At 35.6% G+C, this 15,565-nt stretch overlaps 2 protein-coding genes across 3 annotated transcripts; one reads left to right on the top strand and one right to left on the bottom strand.

Moving 5' to 3' along the window:
• Nucleotides 1-406: 406 nt before the first annotated feature.
• LOC127656999 (cathepsin B-like) lies at nt 407-6,131 on the top strand. Of its 2 annotated transcripts, none has more exons than XM_052145611.1 (10): nt 407-532; nt 2,066-2,189; nt 2,384-2,469; nt 2,650-2,764; nt 4,478-4,593; nt 4,732-4,817; nt 4,910-5,056; nt 5,190-5,306; nt 5,404-5,532; nt 5,625-6,131. In XM_052145611.1, exons 2-10 carry the CDS (start codon nt 2,067-2,069, stop codon nt 5,696-5,698), a joined length of 993 nt encoding a protein of 330 aa, XP_052001571.1. In that variant the 5' UTR covers nt 407-532; nt 2,066; the 3' UTR covers nt 5,699-6,131. The 2 variants fall into 2 exon arrangements, with proteins under 2 accessions (XP_052001571.1, XP_052001570.1); XM_052145610.1 differs by lacking the exon at nt 407-532 and adding an exon at nt 716-869.
• A 2,019-nt stretch (nt 6,132-8,150) lies between these two features.
• LOC127657000 (cell growth regulator with EF hand domain protein 1-like) lies at nt 8,151-14,525 on the bottom strand. Its single transcript, XM_052145612.1, has 6 exons — nt 14,396-14,525; nt 13,965-14,076; nt 10,029-10,088; nt 9,511-9,584; nt 9,124-9,248; nt 8,151-9,033 (listed from the first exon to the last, which is right to left on the bottom strand). Exons 1-6 carry the CDS (start codon nt 14,487-14,489, stop codon nt 8,677-8,679), a joined length of 822 nt encoding a protein of 273 aa, XP_052001572.1. The 5' UTR covers nt 14,490-14,525; the 3' UTR covers nt 8,151-8,676.
• Between the last annotated feature and the right edge of the window lie 1,040 nt (nt 14,526-15,565).

The following is a 15,565-nucleotide window of genomic DNA, read 5'->3' as shown; positions in this document are numbered from 1 at the left end:
AATTAACATTAACCAAGATTAATAAATGCTGTAAAGTTATTGATCATTGTTAGATCATGGTTACTAAACTGTTATAGATGTAAGCAAGCCATTTCCTGATATTTCAAGATGTGTTTGCATTAGGAATTTTAAACCAATTTGAGGTAACCTGACAGTTAATAATTTAGGTAAAGGGGTTCTGGGTAGCTCAGCAAGTAAACAACGCTGACAACAACCCCTGGAGTCGCAAGTTCCAGGGCATGCCAAGTGACTCCAGCCAGGTCAGCTAAGCAACTACATTGACCCTGTTTCTATGGAGGGTAGACAAGGGGTAACTGCCTCATGGTCTATAATGTGTGATTCTCGGTGGGGTGCGTTGTGCGTGGATAGCTGACTACATGCGTTCCAACAAGTCACGTGATAAATTGCGCAGATTGCTGGTCTCAGATGTAGAGGCAACAATGCGCCACAAGGATTGAGTCACTACGCCACTACCAGGATTTAGAGCGCATTGGGAATTGGTCTTTTCAAATTGTGAAGAAAAAAAATTAAGGTAAAATGAATTTCCCTTTTAGTAATTCAAATCTATTGAAGCAGTTTTGTAGCTGTCATTATTTACTGCATAGTTATCATCAGCAGTTAATAAATTAACTTTTTAAAGTGCCGTTTTCATTATATTTACATATGAAACTGAAAGAGAGTACAGTGATTATTCGAGTGAAGTGATCACGTGAGAGTCATAAGACTTTGCGTACGTCACATATCACGGGATCTATTGTTGCTTTCTTTATAAACACCATTAACGCTCGTTGCGATTCAACTGTTGTTTATTTCCGCCCGGTGAAACAGTTCAACGAGTACAAGGAACGCTCTCAGCAGACAAAACACAGGTAGGCTGTTGTATTTATTTATATATATATATATCGTCTCATGTTAGCCTTTTGTATATAGGTTATTTAGGGTTTTTTTTTTTTTATTTATTATTATTTAGGTAAAATAACCTCTTCAGAAGTTATTTTGAAGACATGTTTTATCACAATGGATGATAGTAGTCTACAGTTTCTCAGGCGTTTGCTTGTCACCGTAGTTATCATTAAATAAAGTTAATATATCGTTAGTATCTGATAAATATCATGCAAGTAAATACGTTTTCAAACTTGTATTGACGCTAAATGCATTCACGCAGTCTTGTTTTATTTTATTTTTTTTATTTTTTTTGCTATGTAAACAATGCCTGCGGTTAAAAGCGAAAATGAGAGATATGGAAACCAGAGCTAATCTTGAGCACACATGTAAACGCTTCACTAGCTTTAGCAGATATTTTTCCTTACAAATACACTATTAGGTTTCAAACTTGGGGAGCATCACACGGTAAGCTACTCTGAAACCCTCCACATATCAACAATTAATCTCTTGTGTAGCTTTGGGATACATCTACTTTATATAAACGTATGGGTGTTTCATGCCTCTTCAGTGTTTTTGACTGTATTAATGCAGTACTTCTTGTTACATTGAGGTTCAGAGTAGGCGGGGCTTACCTGTAATCATAAGGTCAATTTCGCTGACTCATGCACCTTATCAGAGAAGATCATGATGTCAATAGTGAGACCCAATTTTAAAGGAAGCATAAACCTCAACAATAGTACACTGAATTTGACTTTACAGTGCATCATGCCTGAAACAGGAAATTATCATCCAGGGTACTTTTGTCTTTATGTTGCCTTATGGTTGTGTAACGACTGCGGTGTGGTGCATGTTGTTAAATGTCTAGAGCTCTCACTTCTGCATGATTGCAGGCTTAAGAGTACATTACTGTGATCAGTCAGTGGTCTGTTTCGCCTCAAGGATGTAAAGTGTCCTTGGAGTGGTGTAGCACTTCATGCATGCATGCTTGTGTTGGTATTTGAGACCTCTGTTTAGTGTTTACAGTATGTATTTCTCTGAAATGACAGGCTAAGATGCTTTTCCATTACTAATGTTTCAGGAATATCTGCATAGTGCTTTGTATTTCTGGATTTGCTTGTGAACACCTTTCAGTTAAGTTGCCTGAAGTGGAAATGAATTAATGTTTTTTGTTATCTTCCAGAATGTGGCGACTAGCCTTCCTGTGCGTGATCTCCACCCTCTCGGTTAGCTGGGCTCGACCGCGGCTCGCTCCTCTCTCCCATGAGATGGTCAATTTCATCAATAAAGCAAACACCACTTGGATGGTAATCCATATACAACCATGTGCTGTTATCTTCATAGATTATCTAAAGTGTGCTCCAGTAGGGATGACGATGTCATTTTAAATCAAGATTGGGTCAGAAATGTTTGTCTGTGGTGATTTCATCACCTTGTTTACTATTGTGGAATATTAAACATTCCAATTTGATGTGAATATCTGACTTTTTTTCACTCAAAGGCTGGACGAAACTTCCCTAATGTTGACTACAGCTATGTAAAGAGGCTCTGTGGGACTTTTCTGAAAGGACCCAAACTCCCTGTCATGTGAGTGCAACTCTTGTGTATGATGAGACTCATAGAGGAAGTACAATTAGCCAATTTTGCAGTCTTTGTCTGGATATGACATTACCTTCTCACATGATTCTGCTCTTTTGACTTCATTAGTAAATGTACAGCTTTCACTTCTGCCTTCTTGATCTTCTGTAACGCTCTTATTTTCAACAGGGAGCAGTATGCTGATAACCTCAAGCTCCCTGCTAACTTTGATGCTAGAGAACAGTGGCCCAACTGCCCCACTACTAAAGAGATCAGAGACCAGGGCTCTTGTGGTTCATGCTGGGTGAGGACTTCTATTTCCATTGGACACAGTGTGACAATAAATGGAGGATGATATTTAAATGGTTTTTAAATGGCCAATATTAAAAAATGAATGCGCTTTTTATCATTGTATTTACTCAACTTTCACAAAACTTTAACTTTGTAAAAAGTCTTTTAAAATGTGGATTTTTGTGATTTAGGTGGTAGATGGAGGGAGAAACTGCTGTTTAGCGTTCCTATTTTAGGGATTTTGTTTGCAGATAAAGAAATTGTAAAATATTAGGAAAAAAGAAACAACAGAGCACACTATAGACCAGAAACGTATACCACATGCGTGCATAAGCAGTTGAATTTTCGCAAAAAAAAAAAAATCAAACTAATTGTACATAGTGCCCAGTGTATATAACATTAACTTATAGCGCATGTGACGCACATTTTCTTTTGAAGTTGATCTATTGCTCTTGTGCACATTTACAGGTGACATGATAGAAGGGCACCACTTTGAGGTGTCTTTATGTACAAACATTTAAAATTCATAGAATATAATTTATGTATTGTGTAACTATGTTTTTGTGAGAATTTTTCTAAACAAATTCACATTTGCTGCTACTGTGGTTAAAGTACATGTTAGGGGTAGGGTTTGTGTTTAGGGTAAGGATTGGGCTAGGTTTTGGTTTAAGATTAACATTGTAACTACAGATGTAATCCTAAATGTTTCACAATTAAGTGCATTTCAAAAAATGTGACTTAAGAAAATACAAATTGTTACACGCTTCCATCCACTACATAATGAATAATATCATTAGGGAGCCACCTTGTCATGATGGAGCAGCTGAATAACCTCTCCCTGCTTTGGGGACAGTTTTATTTGCAAGATTGGAGCAAGTATAATTTTATTAAACTTTATGAAACTCCGCCTAGTGCATTAAATTAAGCAAATTTACAATATTTATTTGCATATCAAACTTTTCCATTTAGAATTTCAAAATGTGTATACAAATAGTTGGATGGAAACCCACTTACTAAAGAGAGCGTTCACCCAAAAACCTACATTTTTATTTACTCACCCTCATGCCATCCCAGATGTGCATGACTGACTTTGTTCTGATAACACTAAGATTTTTAGAAGAATATTTCGGCTCTGTAGGTCCATACAATGCAAGTGAATGGAGGCCAGAACTTTGAAGGTTAAAAAAAAAATATCAGAAAGGCAGCATAAAAGTAATCTATACGACTCCAATGGTTAAATCAATATCTTCAGAACTTGGAATTTATCAAAAGTGCAAGGATCTTTTATAGAATTGATTTAATGTCCTAGATTTAAGTTGTGTTCCCCCACGTATTGTTTTTGCAAGGTGTGTTGTATTTATGAATTGTTTGATTGCCATCTGTATTTGTCATGAAATGGCTGATGTGGCAATAAACGGCAATCAAACAACATGAGCTCATACGTGTCTTTTGCGGGACCGTTTAAATGAGACTATGATGCAAACCACTTTGGTATAGGTCTATTGTTGTGGTAACACAATGGCACTAACAACAAAACTGACAGTGACTGGTCATTTACATGTCTCCGATGGCTCCTTCACGTGCAAAGCGTGTGATTCTATGCACAATCGCAATTTTGAATCTGCCTATATTTGGAGTTTTTATTGTCCTCTGCAATATATTGGTCAACCATGAATTATAAATGCAATGATGTTTGCATTAGTTTCATGTCTTGCTGTTTTTTTAGGCTTTTGGTGCTGCTGAAGCAATCTCGGACCGGGTGTGTATCCATAGCAATGCCAAAGTGAGTGTTGAGATCTCCTCTCAAGACCTGCTTACCTGCTGTGACAGCTGTGGTGATGGGTAAGTAACTGCAGAGTGGGCTTGGGCACTGCTAGCAAGGTCTTAAAGGAATTTCTAATATTGAAATTGATTTTAATGCCGTTTTAAGTAATGTATGTTGGCTCAGAAAGTCTCCTATTTTGTGTTTTTTAACTTCAGATGTAATGGTGGCTACCCATCTGCGGCCTGGGACTTCTGGAATAAAGAAGGCTTGGTGACTGGTGGACTCTACAACTCTCACATTGGTTGGTGTTTGTCCTGCTGTTCAGCATGTTTAGGCTGACTGCTTAACTGTACATCTGTTTGTACATCTTTTTTTTTTTTTTTTTTAAATAAGGCTGTCGCCCATACACTATTGAGCCCTGTGAGCATCATGTGAATGGCAGTCGCCTGCCCTGTACTGGAGAGGGTGGAGACACACCCAACTGTGAGATGTCATGTGAACCTGGCTACAGCCCCCCTTACAAGCAGGACAAGCACTTTGGTAGGATCACCTTGGGCAAACCAGAAGCACACTTTTTGCTTTTAGTTTGTCATCTCGCTTGTATGTAGCAGTATAGATTCTTTCAATATTGAATGCTGCTGATTTGTTTATGCTTTGCTGTTTGTCATTGCAGGAAAGACTTCCTATAGTGTCCCATCTAACCAGAATGAGATTATGAATGAGCTGTACAAGAATGGCCCAGTAGAGGGAGCTTTCACGGTTTATGAGGACTTCTTACTGTACAAGTCTGGTTGGTGTTAATATATTATCAGAGTATTTGGCTAATGTAACATGAATGGGTTGTTTTTATTTGGTGGTTCTCTCCTAAATCTTGTCATCTGTTGTAGGTGTATATCAGCATGTGAGTGGATCTGCAGTAGGTGGCCATGCTATTAAAATCCTGGGTTGGGGAGAGGAGAATGGCACCCCCTACTGGCTAGCTGCTAATTCCTGGAACACTGACTGGGGTGAAAATGGTGAGGACTTTTCTTCATTGCCTTTGTAGCAATGCACCAGGTATAGAATAATCTGCAAGAAGGGTTCATATGTTGTGTTCTTGTCGCTTTAGGTTTTTTTAAGATTCTCAGAGGTGAGGACCACTGTGGCATTGAATCGGAAATTGTGGCTGGAATACCCATGTAATTTCTTCACAAATCGGGGAGAAGAGACATGGAGAAATGAGTGCCATGTTCAAAGTGAATACATCAGATGTTTAAGAGGACTGCCATCCTATGGCCATGATACATTGACAAAGTATTGTGAATTCATTGACCATTTGAGTTTGATTAACTTAAGACTATCTTACAAAAATTATCATGTACCTTTTTTTTTAAATGGTTTTTGAATTTGAGAGACTATATGCACAACTACTGAATCTGTCACTCTAGTGCAAGTCTTCATTCTAGTTTTAAACTACAGTCATCATTTTAGCACTCTTTAAGACACTTTATGTAATTTTCATTAAGATTTGTTCAATGGTTTTAAAACTTTTTTTTTTTTTTTTTATTGAATTTGAATGCCTTTTTGTCTCAGATGTAATAATGGTATGTAACATTTAATAATAAATGTATATAAGGTCCTAAATCATTCGTCTGGTTTTTATCACTTGCATATAGGAAGGAGAAATTTGAAAGTCTTGCTTTTGCCTGCACAGATCCAAAATTATCTCGAAGAGTTCTGCAAATCGCTATGCTTTTATTGATTTAAATGGTTTATACCACAGTTGTTGACTGCTTTATTCTGATTGGTTTATGGACTATCAAAGGTGTGCAATTATTTTTTTCATGTCAATGCACGGCTATAAAGTAGTTCCAGGCCTTGACCGCATAACATTTCCATATCACCTTGCCAAATTATTTAAGATATTTTAAAGAGCCTTACAGGCTACCACAACACAATTTTCATTTTTATCTGATGTACTTAACCATACCCTAATTTATTTCAGTTTATATTGAAAAGCGTCCTTGGCTTTTTTTTTTGTTTGTTTTTTTTTTTTTTTTCTCACCACTTTAAGCTAACAATGAAGCCTTGAGCTGTATCAGAGCTAGATACACTTGACTATAGAAGAGTTTCTATATTCTCTGTGGAAACACTCAGAAATTAGATAAAATCCTGAACGATGTCTTGAGGTGTGGTAACTGTGGAATAATTGACTCTGGCCCGTTGAATTGTTGAAAATAATGCTGAGGTGTACAGGTCACTCCACTGTGGGTCATACCACCTCAGGTGTGCATTATTTTTCAATAATTCAATGGTCCATTATCAATTATTCCTTAAGAATATGCAATTCTCCCCACCTGGACAACTGTAGAGCAGGGTCTAAAATTAACATGAGCTTGGGGCAAAAATTTCACATGTGTTCCATGCTCCTGAAATTCTAAATGCAGGGGCAAAGAAATGAACATCTTATTCAAACTGTTATACACTATCACAATCATATTAAATTCAATTGTTATTATAATTATTGACTAAATTAAAGTCATATTATTGACAATAGAGCAAATGTCCAGTAGTTAGACTAGATATTTTAGAGAGATTAATTCACACTGGAAGATGTATATGAGGACACCACATTTGTCTTTACAAAGACCTCAAAAGCTTTTATAAGGTTTCCTTTTCTCCTGGATAGAATATGCACATAAAAAGTAACCATTTGGCCAAAGTGAAAATAATTAGATTTAATAGGTGGAAAGAAATGGAAGCAAAATGTGTGCCTGATAATGAGTGGTTTTATAGAGATATTTTACCCAAAAATTTTAATTCTCACAATTTACTCACCCTCATATCATCTCAGATGTGTATGACTTTCTTTCTTCTGCAGAACACAGATTTGTAGAAGAATATTTCAGCTATGTAGGTCCTCACAATGCAAGTGAATGGTGACCAGAAATTTGAAGCTCAAAAAAGTACATAAAGGTTGGATGAAAATAATCCATAAGACTCCAGTGGTTAAATCCATATCTTCTGAAGAGATATGGTGTGGGTAAAAAAAATAGATAAATATTCAAGTCCTTTTATACTATAAATCTCCACTTTCTTCTTCTTTTGTTTTTGGTGATTTTCCTTATTCATGCATATCACCACCTACTGGGCAGGGAGGATAATTTATAGTAAAAAAGGACTTATATATTGATCTGTTTCTCACCCACACTTATCATATCACTTCTGAACACATATATTTAACCACTGGAGTCATATGTATTACTTTTATGCTTAATTTATGTGCTTTTTGGAGCTTAGAAAATGTGAGGACCTACAAATCTTTGTTTGTATTCAGCAGAAGAAATCTGGGATGGCATGAGGGTGAGTAAATAATTAGCAAATTTTTATTTTTGGGTGAACTATCCCTTTAAGCATTTTTGGTGTTGCACTGAAAGTAAAATACAGATCTTTGATTATTCTTTCTTGCTGTACATTTTGCATCAAAGTTAAAACTTTGTTAAACTGTTTGGCAACACAAAAATATGTTTTTAAAATATGCATCCTGAGCCATCATAATCCTGAGTTGCACCCAAGCCAGAAAAATGTACTTTCTAAAAGCCAACTCAAAATTGAATTTTGCAACAACATCTTAAAATATACACCTCACTACTAATTTAGCTGTTTATTTCCACGGCATTGGAAACAGTTGGGCATAGAAACATTTTTTGCATTAAAGTCTCAGTAAAATCCAAGCTTTAATGGGATTGCATAGTTTGAATAACACAATACTAAATCAGATGAATATGTGATGAATACATTCTATAGTGGAACCTTTTTTATTTTTATTTTTTAATTTTTTAATCTATGATAATTAAAAGCAAAGTATATTAGAGTTGTCTACAGTTTGGTGAACTCAGAAGAACTATATCATTAACGCATGCTTTTGGACTTAAAATCTTTAGTACCTAGAAATAAATTATGCTTCAGTCAAACAATATAAGCAGCATGTGAATCTAAACAGGAGACTTGACAAGCGTTGTGCTTTTCAAAGTATGGCTGATTTGTCTCTAATGTTGCACCTCATGCTTAATTTGGCATTACATCTCTAGGTCACTTTAATGGACTGGCATGGTCTCCTATTCCTGCTAACCATATTGCAGCTCCTGATCTTCTTGGGGCTGTAGTCTGCCCTGCTGCTCTTAATCTGATTCTGGTATCTGGTTCTGATCTGATGGTTCCTCAGCTTGTTTATGTTCTTCTTGAGCTGGATCTTTTCTCTCATTATGTTCTTCAGCAGGTAAAAGCTGTTCCTGTTTCTGTTCAGGTTCCTGATTGTCTTGGACTGCTGCCTCTTGCTGGTGAGTATCAGCATCTCCATCCTCTGTTTGCTCCTGTTTTAAGGCGTCCTCCTTTGGCTCAGCTGGAGCATCAGGGAGCACAATGTTGTTTTCTTGCTGATGGTCCTGCATGGACGATGATAACAGCTCTGAGGGAGCCAGTAATCCATCCTGGTTTAGATCCTGAGTTTGCAACAGGTAATCCACCAAAGACACTACCTACAATGTAAAACAGCTCGAGTCATAACAGAAATTAAAAGCTCTTTCTTGAGACAAATTGTACAGTACCGATCTCTAACAAAAACTCACAGAATCTGTCGACTTTGGCATCATTGCATGATGAGATAGGAAATCTTTCAGAAGCTGCATCAACTCAAGCCCATCCATCTGCCCACTTCTATCATAGTCATACAAGGAGAAGAGGAAGAACATCTCTGACAAGAAGAAAACAAATCAGAGGATGATTTGCATGATTTTATTAGACATAATTTGCACACCACACAGCTGTGATTAGGCAATAAGGACTGGTCTTACATTTGTAACTACTGTGTATAAATATGTTAGTGCTGTGTGTACTGAAATTGTGTTTCATACAAGTGGACAAGATGGAAAAGCACTCAGGAGTCGTATAACTCAAATACTGTGTAATGGACATAAAAACAGTTGATAGATTGTTAATAATGAACTGTTATTAACCTTGTTCCCTTGTGTTAAGCTCTGGACTGGCCTGTCCCTCCTTCAGGTTGCTCTTGATGTAGCTTTGCAAGAGCCTGTCATCCAAAATCGAAGATCAAACGTTTTGTTCAGTCTTATATGACTACAGTATTATTAAAATATGGAGCAAGGATTCAATGTTCTAAACGACTCTGTTTTGGTGTTAAAACATTTTAAATGAGAAAGAAATAGCAAAACGTACACCTGAAACAACTGCATAACATTTTTTATCTATTATCTATGTTAAACCATTTTCAGTACTTTAGCACATAAAGCTACAAGCAATAAGATAACACAAACGCATATCCTGCCACCTATTTTAAGGTATTACTTGTTCGACCAGCAAGCATGTAATTGTGACAGCGGGAGCATTCTCAGAGTTATCTCTAACATGTCAAAGGACTTTGAACCCTGAGGCAACTATGTGATCAGGTGCACTATTGCACCTTAAGACTGGGGAAGTGCTCTTTAGCTTTAGTCAAAACAAGTGAAGAGATAACCTGTGGTTGTTTTCGCTGGACCCAAAAGGATTGGCAAAATCGGATTGAAGAAGGCCATCACTAGAAAAAGACATCAAAGCAAACATCACAAAAATGGACAAATTTACTTCTCACATTTAGAAAATAAAACTATATATATTTGCATATATCTAATTTACATTCATAAAATTATGTAAAGCAGTGCAGCTTGGAATGCGGTTCAATAAGACACTCCTTGAGTAAAACTGTATGTCCATATTATCAGCTGTAAGCTCTATAATAAAATTTATCTAATTCAGAGGCTAAATGATGCATGTGATTTTCCATATCCTGCTACTAAATCTGTTCTACTCTACTGTATGCTATAATATGCACTACTTTACAGAGTATAGTATTGCATCAGTATCAGAATCAAGGCTGTTGAAAAATTTTAACAACTGGAAACATTGTCCCAGGCCCTGTGATGAGGGGTTCCCACTAAGTTCCCATATGGTATAGCCTACATATTGGGCCTGGAAGAGAGGGGATCACCTTTAAAAATGTATAGAAACAGTATAGAATATAATATTATACTATAGAAGTATTAAACAGTTTAGAACAGTACAGTATAGGATAGTTTCAAAAAGTATATAACAGTACAGTATAGTATAGAACAGTTTAGAACAGTGAAGCACAGTGTACAGTAGTATAGTATAAAATACCCTGCCTGGCCAAAAAAAAGTTGAAGTTTGGATTTAAATAAGCAGATACATAAGAGCCTATGAATGGATCATTGCAGTGATTAATATGTTTCAGCTGGCAACAATTATTTTAAACCTAACTGATGCAGTGTGTAGCTTCTCATTTCATAAACAATCCCCTGGTCATGGAAAAGATGTTACTGTGTTTCAGAAGGAGCAAATTATTGGCTGAACTGCTTGAAGTAACATCGTAAAAAATTGAAAGTAGAACTCAAGCTGTGTTTAATAGTGAAAGTGAGAGCATTTCCACATGCACAATAAGACGAGAACTTACAATATTGGGACTAAACAGCTAAGTGGCCACAAGAAAGCCACTTAATGGCTAATCAGAAAAACTACTTCAATTGGTCAGATCTAGGCTCAGTAACGTTATGCAGCAATACCTGAATGTACTGAATAACCAGGTTATCCCATCAATGGATTTTTTCATCCCTGTCAGCACAGCCATATTTCTGGACAACAATGCCAAGATTCATCAGGCTCAAATTGTGAAAGAGTGGTTCAGGGGGCACGAGGAATCATTTTCAAACATGAATTGGCCACCACAGAGTTCTGACCTTAATCCAATTGAAAGTCTTTGGGATGTGCTGCAGAAGACTTTACAGAGTAGTTTGACTCTCCCGTCATCAATCAAGATCTCTGCTAACAATTAATGCAACTCTGGACGGAAATACATTTTGTGACAATGCATAAGTTTGTCAAAACAATGCCAAGATGAATGCGTGCCATAATCAAAGCTAAAATATTAGAGTATGCAACTTTTCTTTGGCTAGGAAGTGTAGAATAATATAAAACAGTTTAGAACAGTACAGTACAGTTTAGTGTAGAATAGAATAGAACAGTACAGTACAGTAAAATGTTGTATATTATACAATAGAGTAGTTTAGAACAGTTTAGAACAGTACAGTACAGTTTAGTGTAGAATGGAAAAGAACAGTACAGTACAGTAAAATGTTGTATATTATACAATAGTGTAGTATAAATCAGTTTAGAACAGTACAGTAGTTTAGTATTTTATTCTCACTGGAATAGTATAGTGTAGAATTGTTTAGAACAGTATAGTACAGTACAGCTAATTGTAGCATAGAACAGAATAGTATAAAACAGTTCAGAATAGTAAAGCACAGTATAGTGTAGTATGGAATAGTATAAAACCATTTAGAACAGTAAAGTACAGTATAGTATAGAATATTTTAGAACCATATAGTACAGTTACAGGACCGTTTAGTATAGTATAGAATAATATAAAAGTATAATATAAAAGTTTAAAACAGTAAAGTACAGTATAGTATAAAACAGAATAGACCAGTGAATAGTTTAGCACAGTTGAGAACAGTAAAGTACAGTATAGTATAGCACTGTGTAGTATAGTGTAGTATAGTATAGCACTGTGTAGTATAGTGTAGTATAGTATAGCACTGTGTAGTATAGTATAGCACTGTGTAGTATAGTACAGCATTATGTAGTATAGTATAGCAATGTGTAGTATAGTACAGCATTATGTAGTATAGTATAGCAATGTGTAGTATAGTGTAATATAGTACAGCATTATGTAGTATAGTATAGCAATGTGTAGTATAGTGTAATATAGTACAGCATTATGTACTATAGTATAGCAATGTGTAGTATAGTGTAATATAGTACAGCATTATGTAGTATAGTATAGCAACGTAGAGTATAGTGTAATATAGTACAGCATTATGTAGTATAGTATATCAATGTGTAGTATAGTACAGCATTATGTAGTATAGTATAGCAAAGTGTAGTATAGTACAGCATTATGTAGTATAGTATAGCAATGTGTAGTATAGTGTAATATAGTACAGCATTATGTAGTATAGTATTGCAATGTGTAGTATAGTGTAATATAGTACAGCATTATGTAGTATAGTATAGCAATGTATAGTATAGTGTAATATAGTACAGCATTATGTAGTATAGTATATCAATGTGTAGTATAGTACAGCATTATGTAGTATAGTATAGCAAAGTGTAGTATAGTACAGCATTATGTAGTATAGTATTGCAATGTGTAGTATAGTGTAATATAGTACAGCATTATGTACTATAGTATATCAATGTGTAGTATAGTACAGCATTATGTAGTATAGTATTGCAATGTGTAGTATAGTGTAATATAGTACAGCATTATGTTCTATAGTATAGCAATGTGTAGTATAGTACAGCATTATGTAGTATAGTATAGCATTATGTAGTATAGTATAGCAATGTGTAGTATAGTGTAATATAGTACAGCATTATGTAGTATAGTATAGCAATGTGTAGTATAGTACAGCATTATGTAGTATAGTATAGCAATGTGTAGTATAGTGTAATATAGTACAGCATTATGTAGTATAGTATTGCAATGTGTAATATAGTACAGCATTATGTACTATAGTATAGCAATGTGTATTATAGTACAGCATTATGTAGTATAGTATAGCAATGTGTAGTATAGTACAGCATTATGTAGTATAGTATAGCAATGTGTAGTATAGTGTAATATAGTACAGCATTATGTAGTATAGTATTGCAATGTGTAATATAGTACAGCATTATGTACTATAGTATAGCAATGTGTATTATAGTACAGCATTATGTAGTATAGTATTGCAATGTGTAGTAGAGTGTAATATAGTACAGCATTATGTACTATAGTATAGCAATGTGTAGTATAGTACAGCATTATGTAGTATAGTATAGCAATGTGTAGTATAGTACAGCATTGTGTAGTATATTATAGCAATGTGTAGTATAGTACAGCATTATGTAGTATAGTATAGCAATGTGTAGTATAGTATAGCAATGTGTAGTATAGTACAGCATTATGTAGTATAGTATAGCAATGTGTAGTATAGTGTAATATAGTACAGCAAAATGTAGTATAGTATAGCAATGTGTAGTATAGTGTAATATAGTACAGCATTATGTACTATAGTATAGCAATGTGTAGTATAGTGTAATATAGTACAGCATTATAGTATAGTATAGCAATGTGTAGTATAGTGTGATATAGTACAGCATTATGTAGTATAGTATAGCAATGTGTAGTATAGTGTAATATAGTACAGCATTATGTAGTATAGTACAGTACAGTATAGTATAGTGTAATACAGTACAATTATGTAGTATAGTACAGTACAGTATAGTATAGTGTAGTGTATAGCAATGTGTAGTATAGCAGTAGTGAAGTATATTTTAAATTGCAGCCTACCTGGAGATTGTCTGTACTTGTGGAGCACACACACCCAGTGAAGGGAGGATGAGCAAGAACAGAAGTCTTGCTATGATCATATTAACTGCTCCTTTGGATATCTTTGGCACACCTGTCACGATAATAAGTCCAGACGGTCAAGCATCTCGAATCTTTAAAGCAGGCGTAAAATTGCTCTCTCAATTTGTTGTGTGAAATCGCTCAAATAATGATAAAGCAACTAAATGTAGTTTTTGGATAAAATAACACATTTTTATCTTCGGACACATGGAGTATGACAACTGACCAACATCCTACACTGCGACAATGAAGCATGTGTTCTCTTGAACTGTTGCACAAAAGAAAGATATCTTTACTCTAATTTTCCATGTAATGTTAAACTCGTACACGATCATTCTGAAAACGGAATTCAAGGTGAAATGCGGCTATACCTTGTTCTGCAGCAGTAAGCGGTCGCTCCATGTAGCGGTGTTTAGCGAGTCCCACCCCGGCAGATGAATGCGGCATAACACCGTGTGTTTTCATCAATGACAGGGCACACGTGAATTCCGTGGACGTGTCGTGCCGGAATAAAATCGTAAAATCAGCTCCTCCTTGAACAGCTATCATCATCGCCACGTAGATGGCGCTGACACTGCATTTGCAATATGCAATTCCTTCATGTGATCGCCTTTTACATTATCTTATCTGTTACAGAATGTTTGCAAATCACCTCCGCAAGGAAAGGGGATTTTTTTATCGTAGATTTTTGAGAACAAGATAACCAAAAACCACACTGTAGCAAAAAATGGCAATTTTCCATAACGTTTAGAAGAAAGCGTGTGGGCTAATGCACAAATGATTCATACAATCCTAAGGAAGAGTTAACAATTTCGGCTTTATTCTGATTCAAGGCTTATTATCTTAGTCAGAATACACTAACTCATTTCCCGCCAGAAGAGTGCAGACAGACGAGGCATCTGTATGTTGTCCATACGTTGTCAGCCACACTGAGACTTCCTTACTAATTTATAATAATAACAACAACAACAATACATATTAACTTAACATTTTGGCATTTGCAAATTGGTCTCATCATAGTCATCATAGGTTTACTGTAAATGAGCCATATGCTTTACACAGTTGTCCCACAAGGTGGCATTGTGCAATGAAGATGTGCAGCCACAATGCAGCTACATTTCTTCCATCAACTGGAACAATAGTTTTTGTGTGACCCAAATGCTTCTATTTTATTTAGTTTATCTCTTATAGTATAAAACAATCAGTATACATATGCATGTACCATTAAATAAGATATGAATGGGTGTATTGCAGAGCACAGTCGTTCAAATGCTGCACATGCAACTTCATAAATCTCTGGCAAATGACTGGATTAATTTGCTTGTTTTGTTTTGATTGATTGCAGGTAAATATCCACTTCATCTGTGATCGTTTTACTTGCTGTGTTCTACAGTATTCTGTTTTACTGAGTGAGAAACCTCTTCAAACTATTATTCAGTGTGTGAGTGAGCTGTCCAAATGATTCAGACTGTGGACACCCGTTTTTATTGCATTGGCTTTGTTCAAAGCAAGGCAGAGATTGTGTCCAAAACTTGGAATCC

This window comes from Xyrauchen texanus, chromosome 16, assembly GCF_025860055.1.
Source record: "Xyrauchen texanus isolate HMW12.3.18 chromosome 16, RBS_HiC_50CHRs, whole genome shotgun sequence".
Lineage (NCBI taxonomy): Eukaryota > Metazoa > Chordata > Actinopteri > Cypriniformes > Catostomidae > Xyrauchen > Xyrauchen texanus.
The sequence above is the reverse complement of the archived record's forward strand: the minus strand, read 5'-3'. Positions and strand labels throughout refer to the sequence as shown.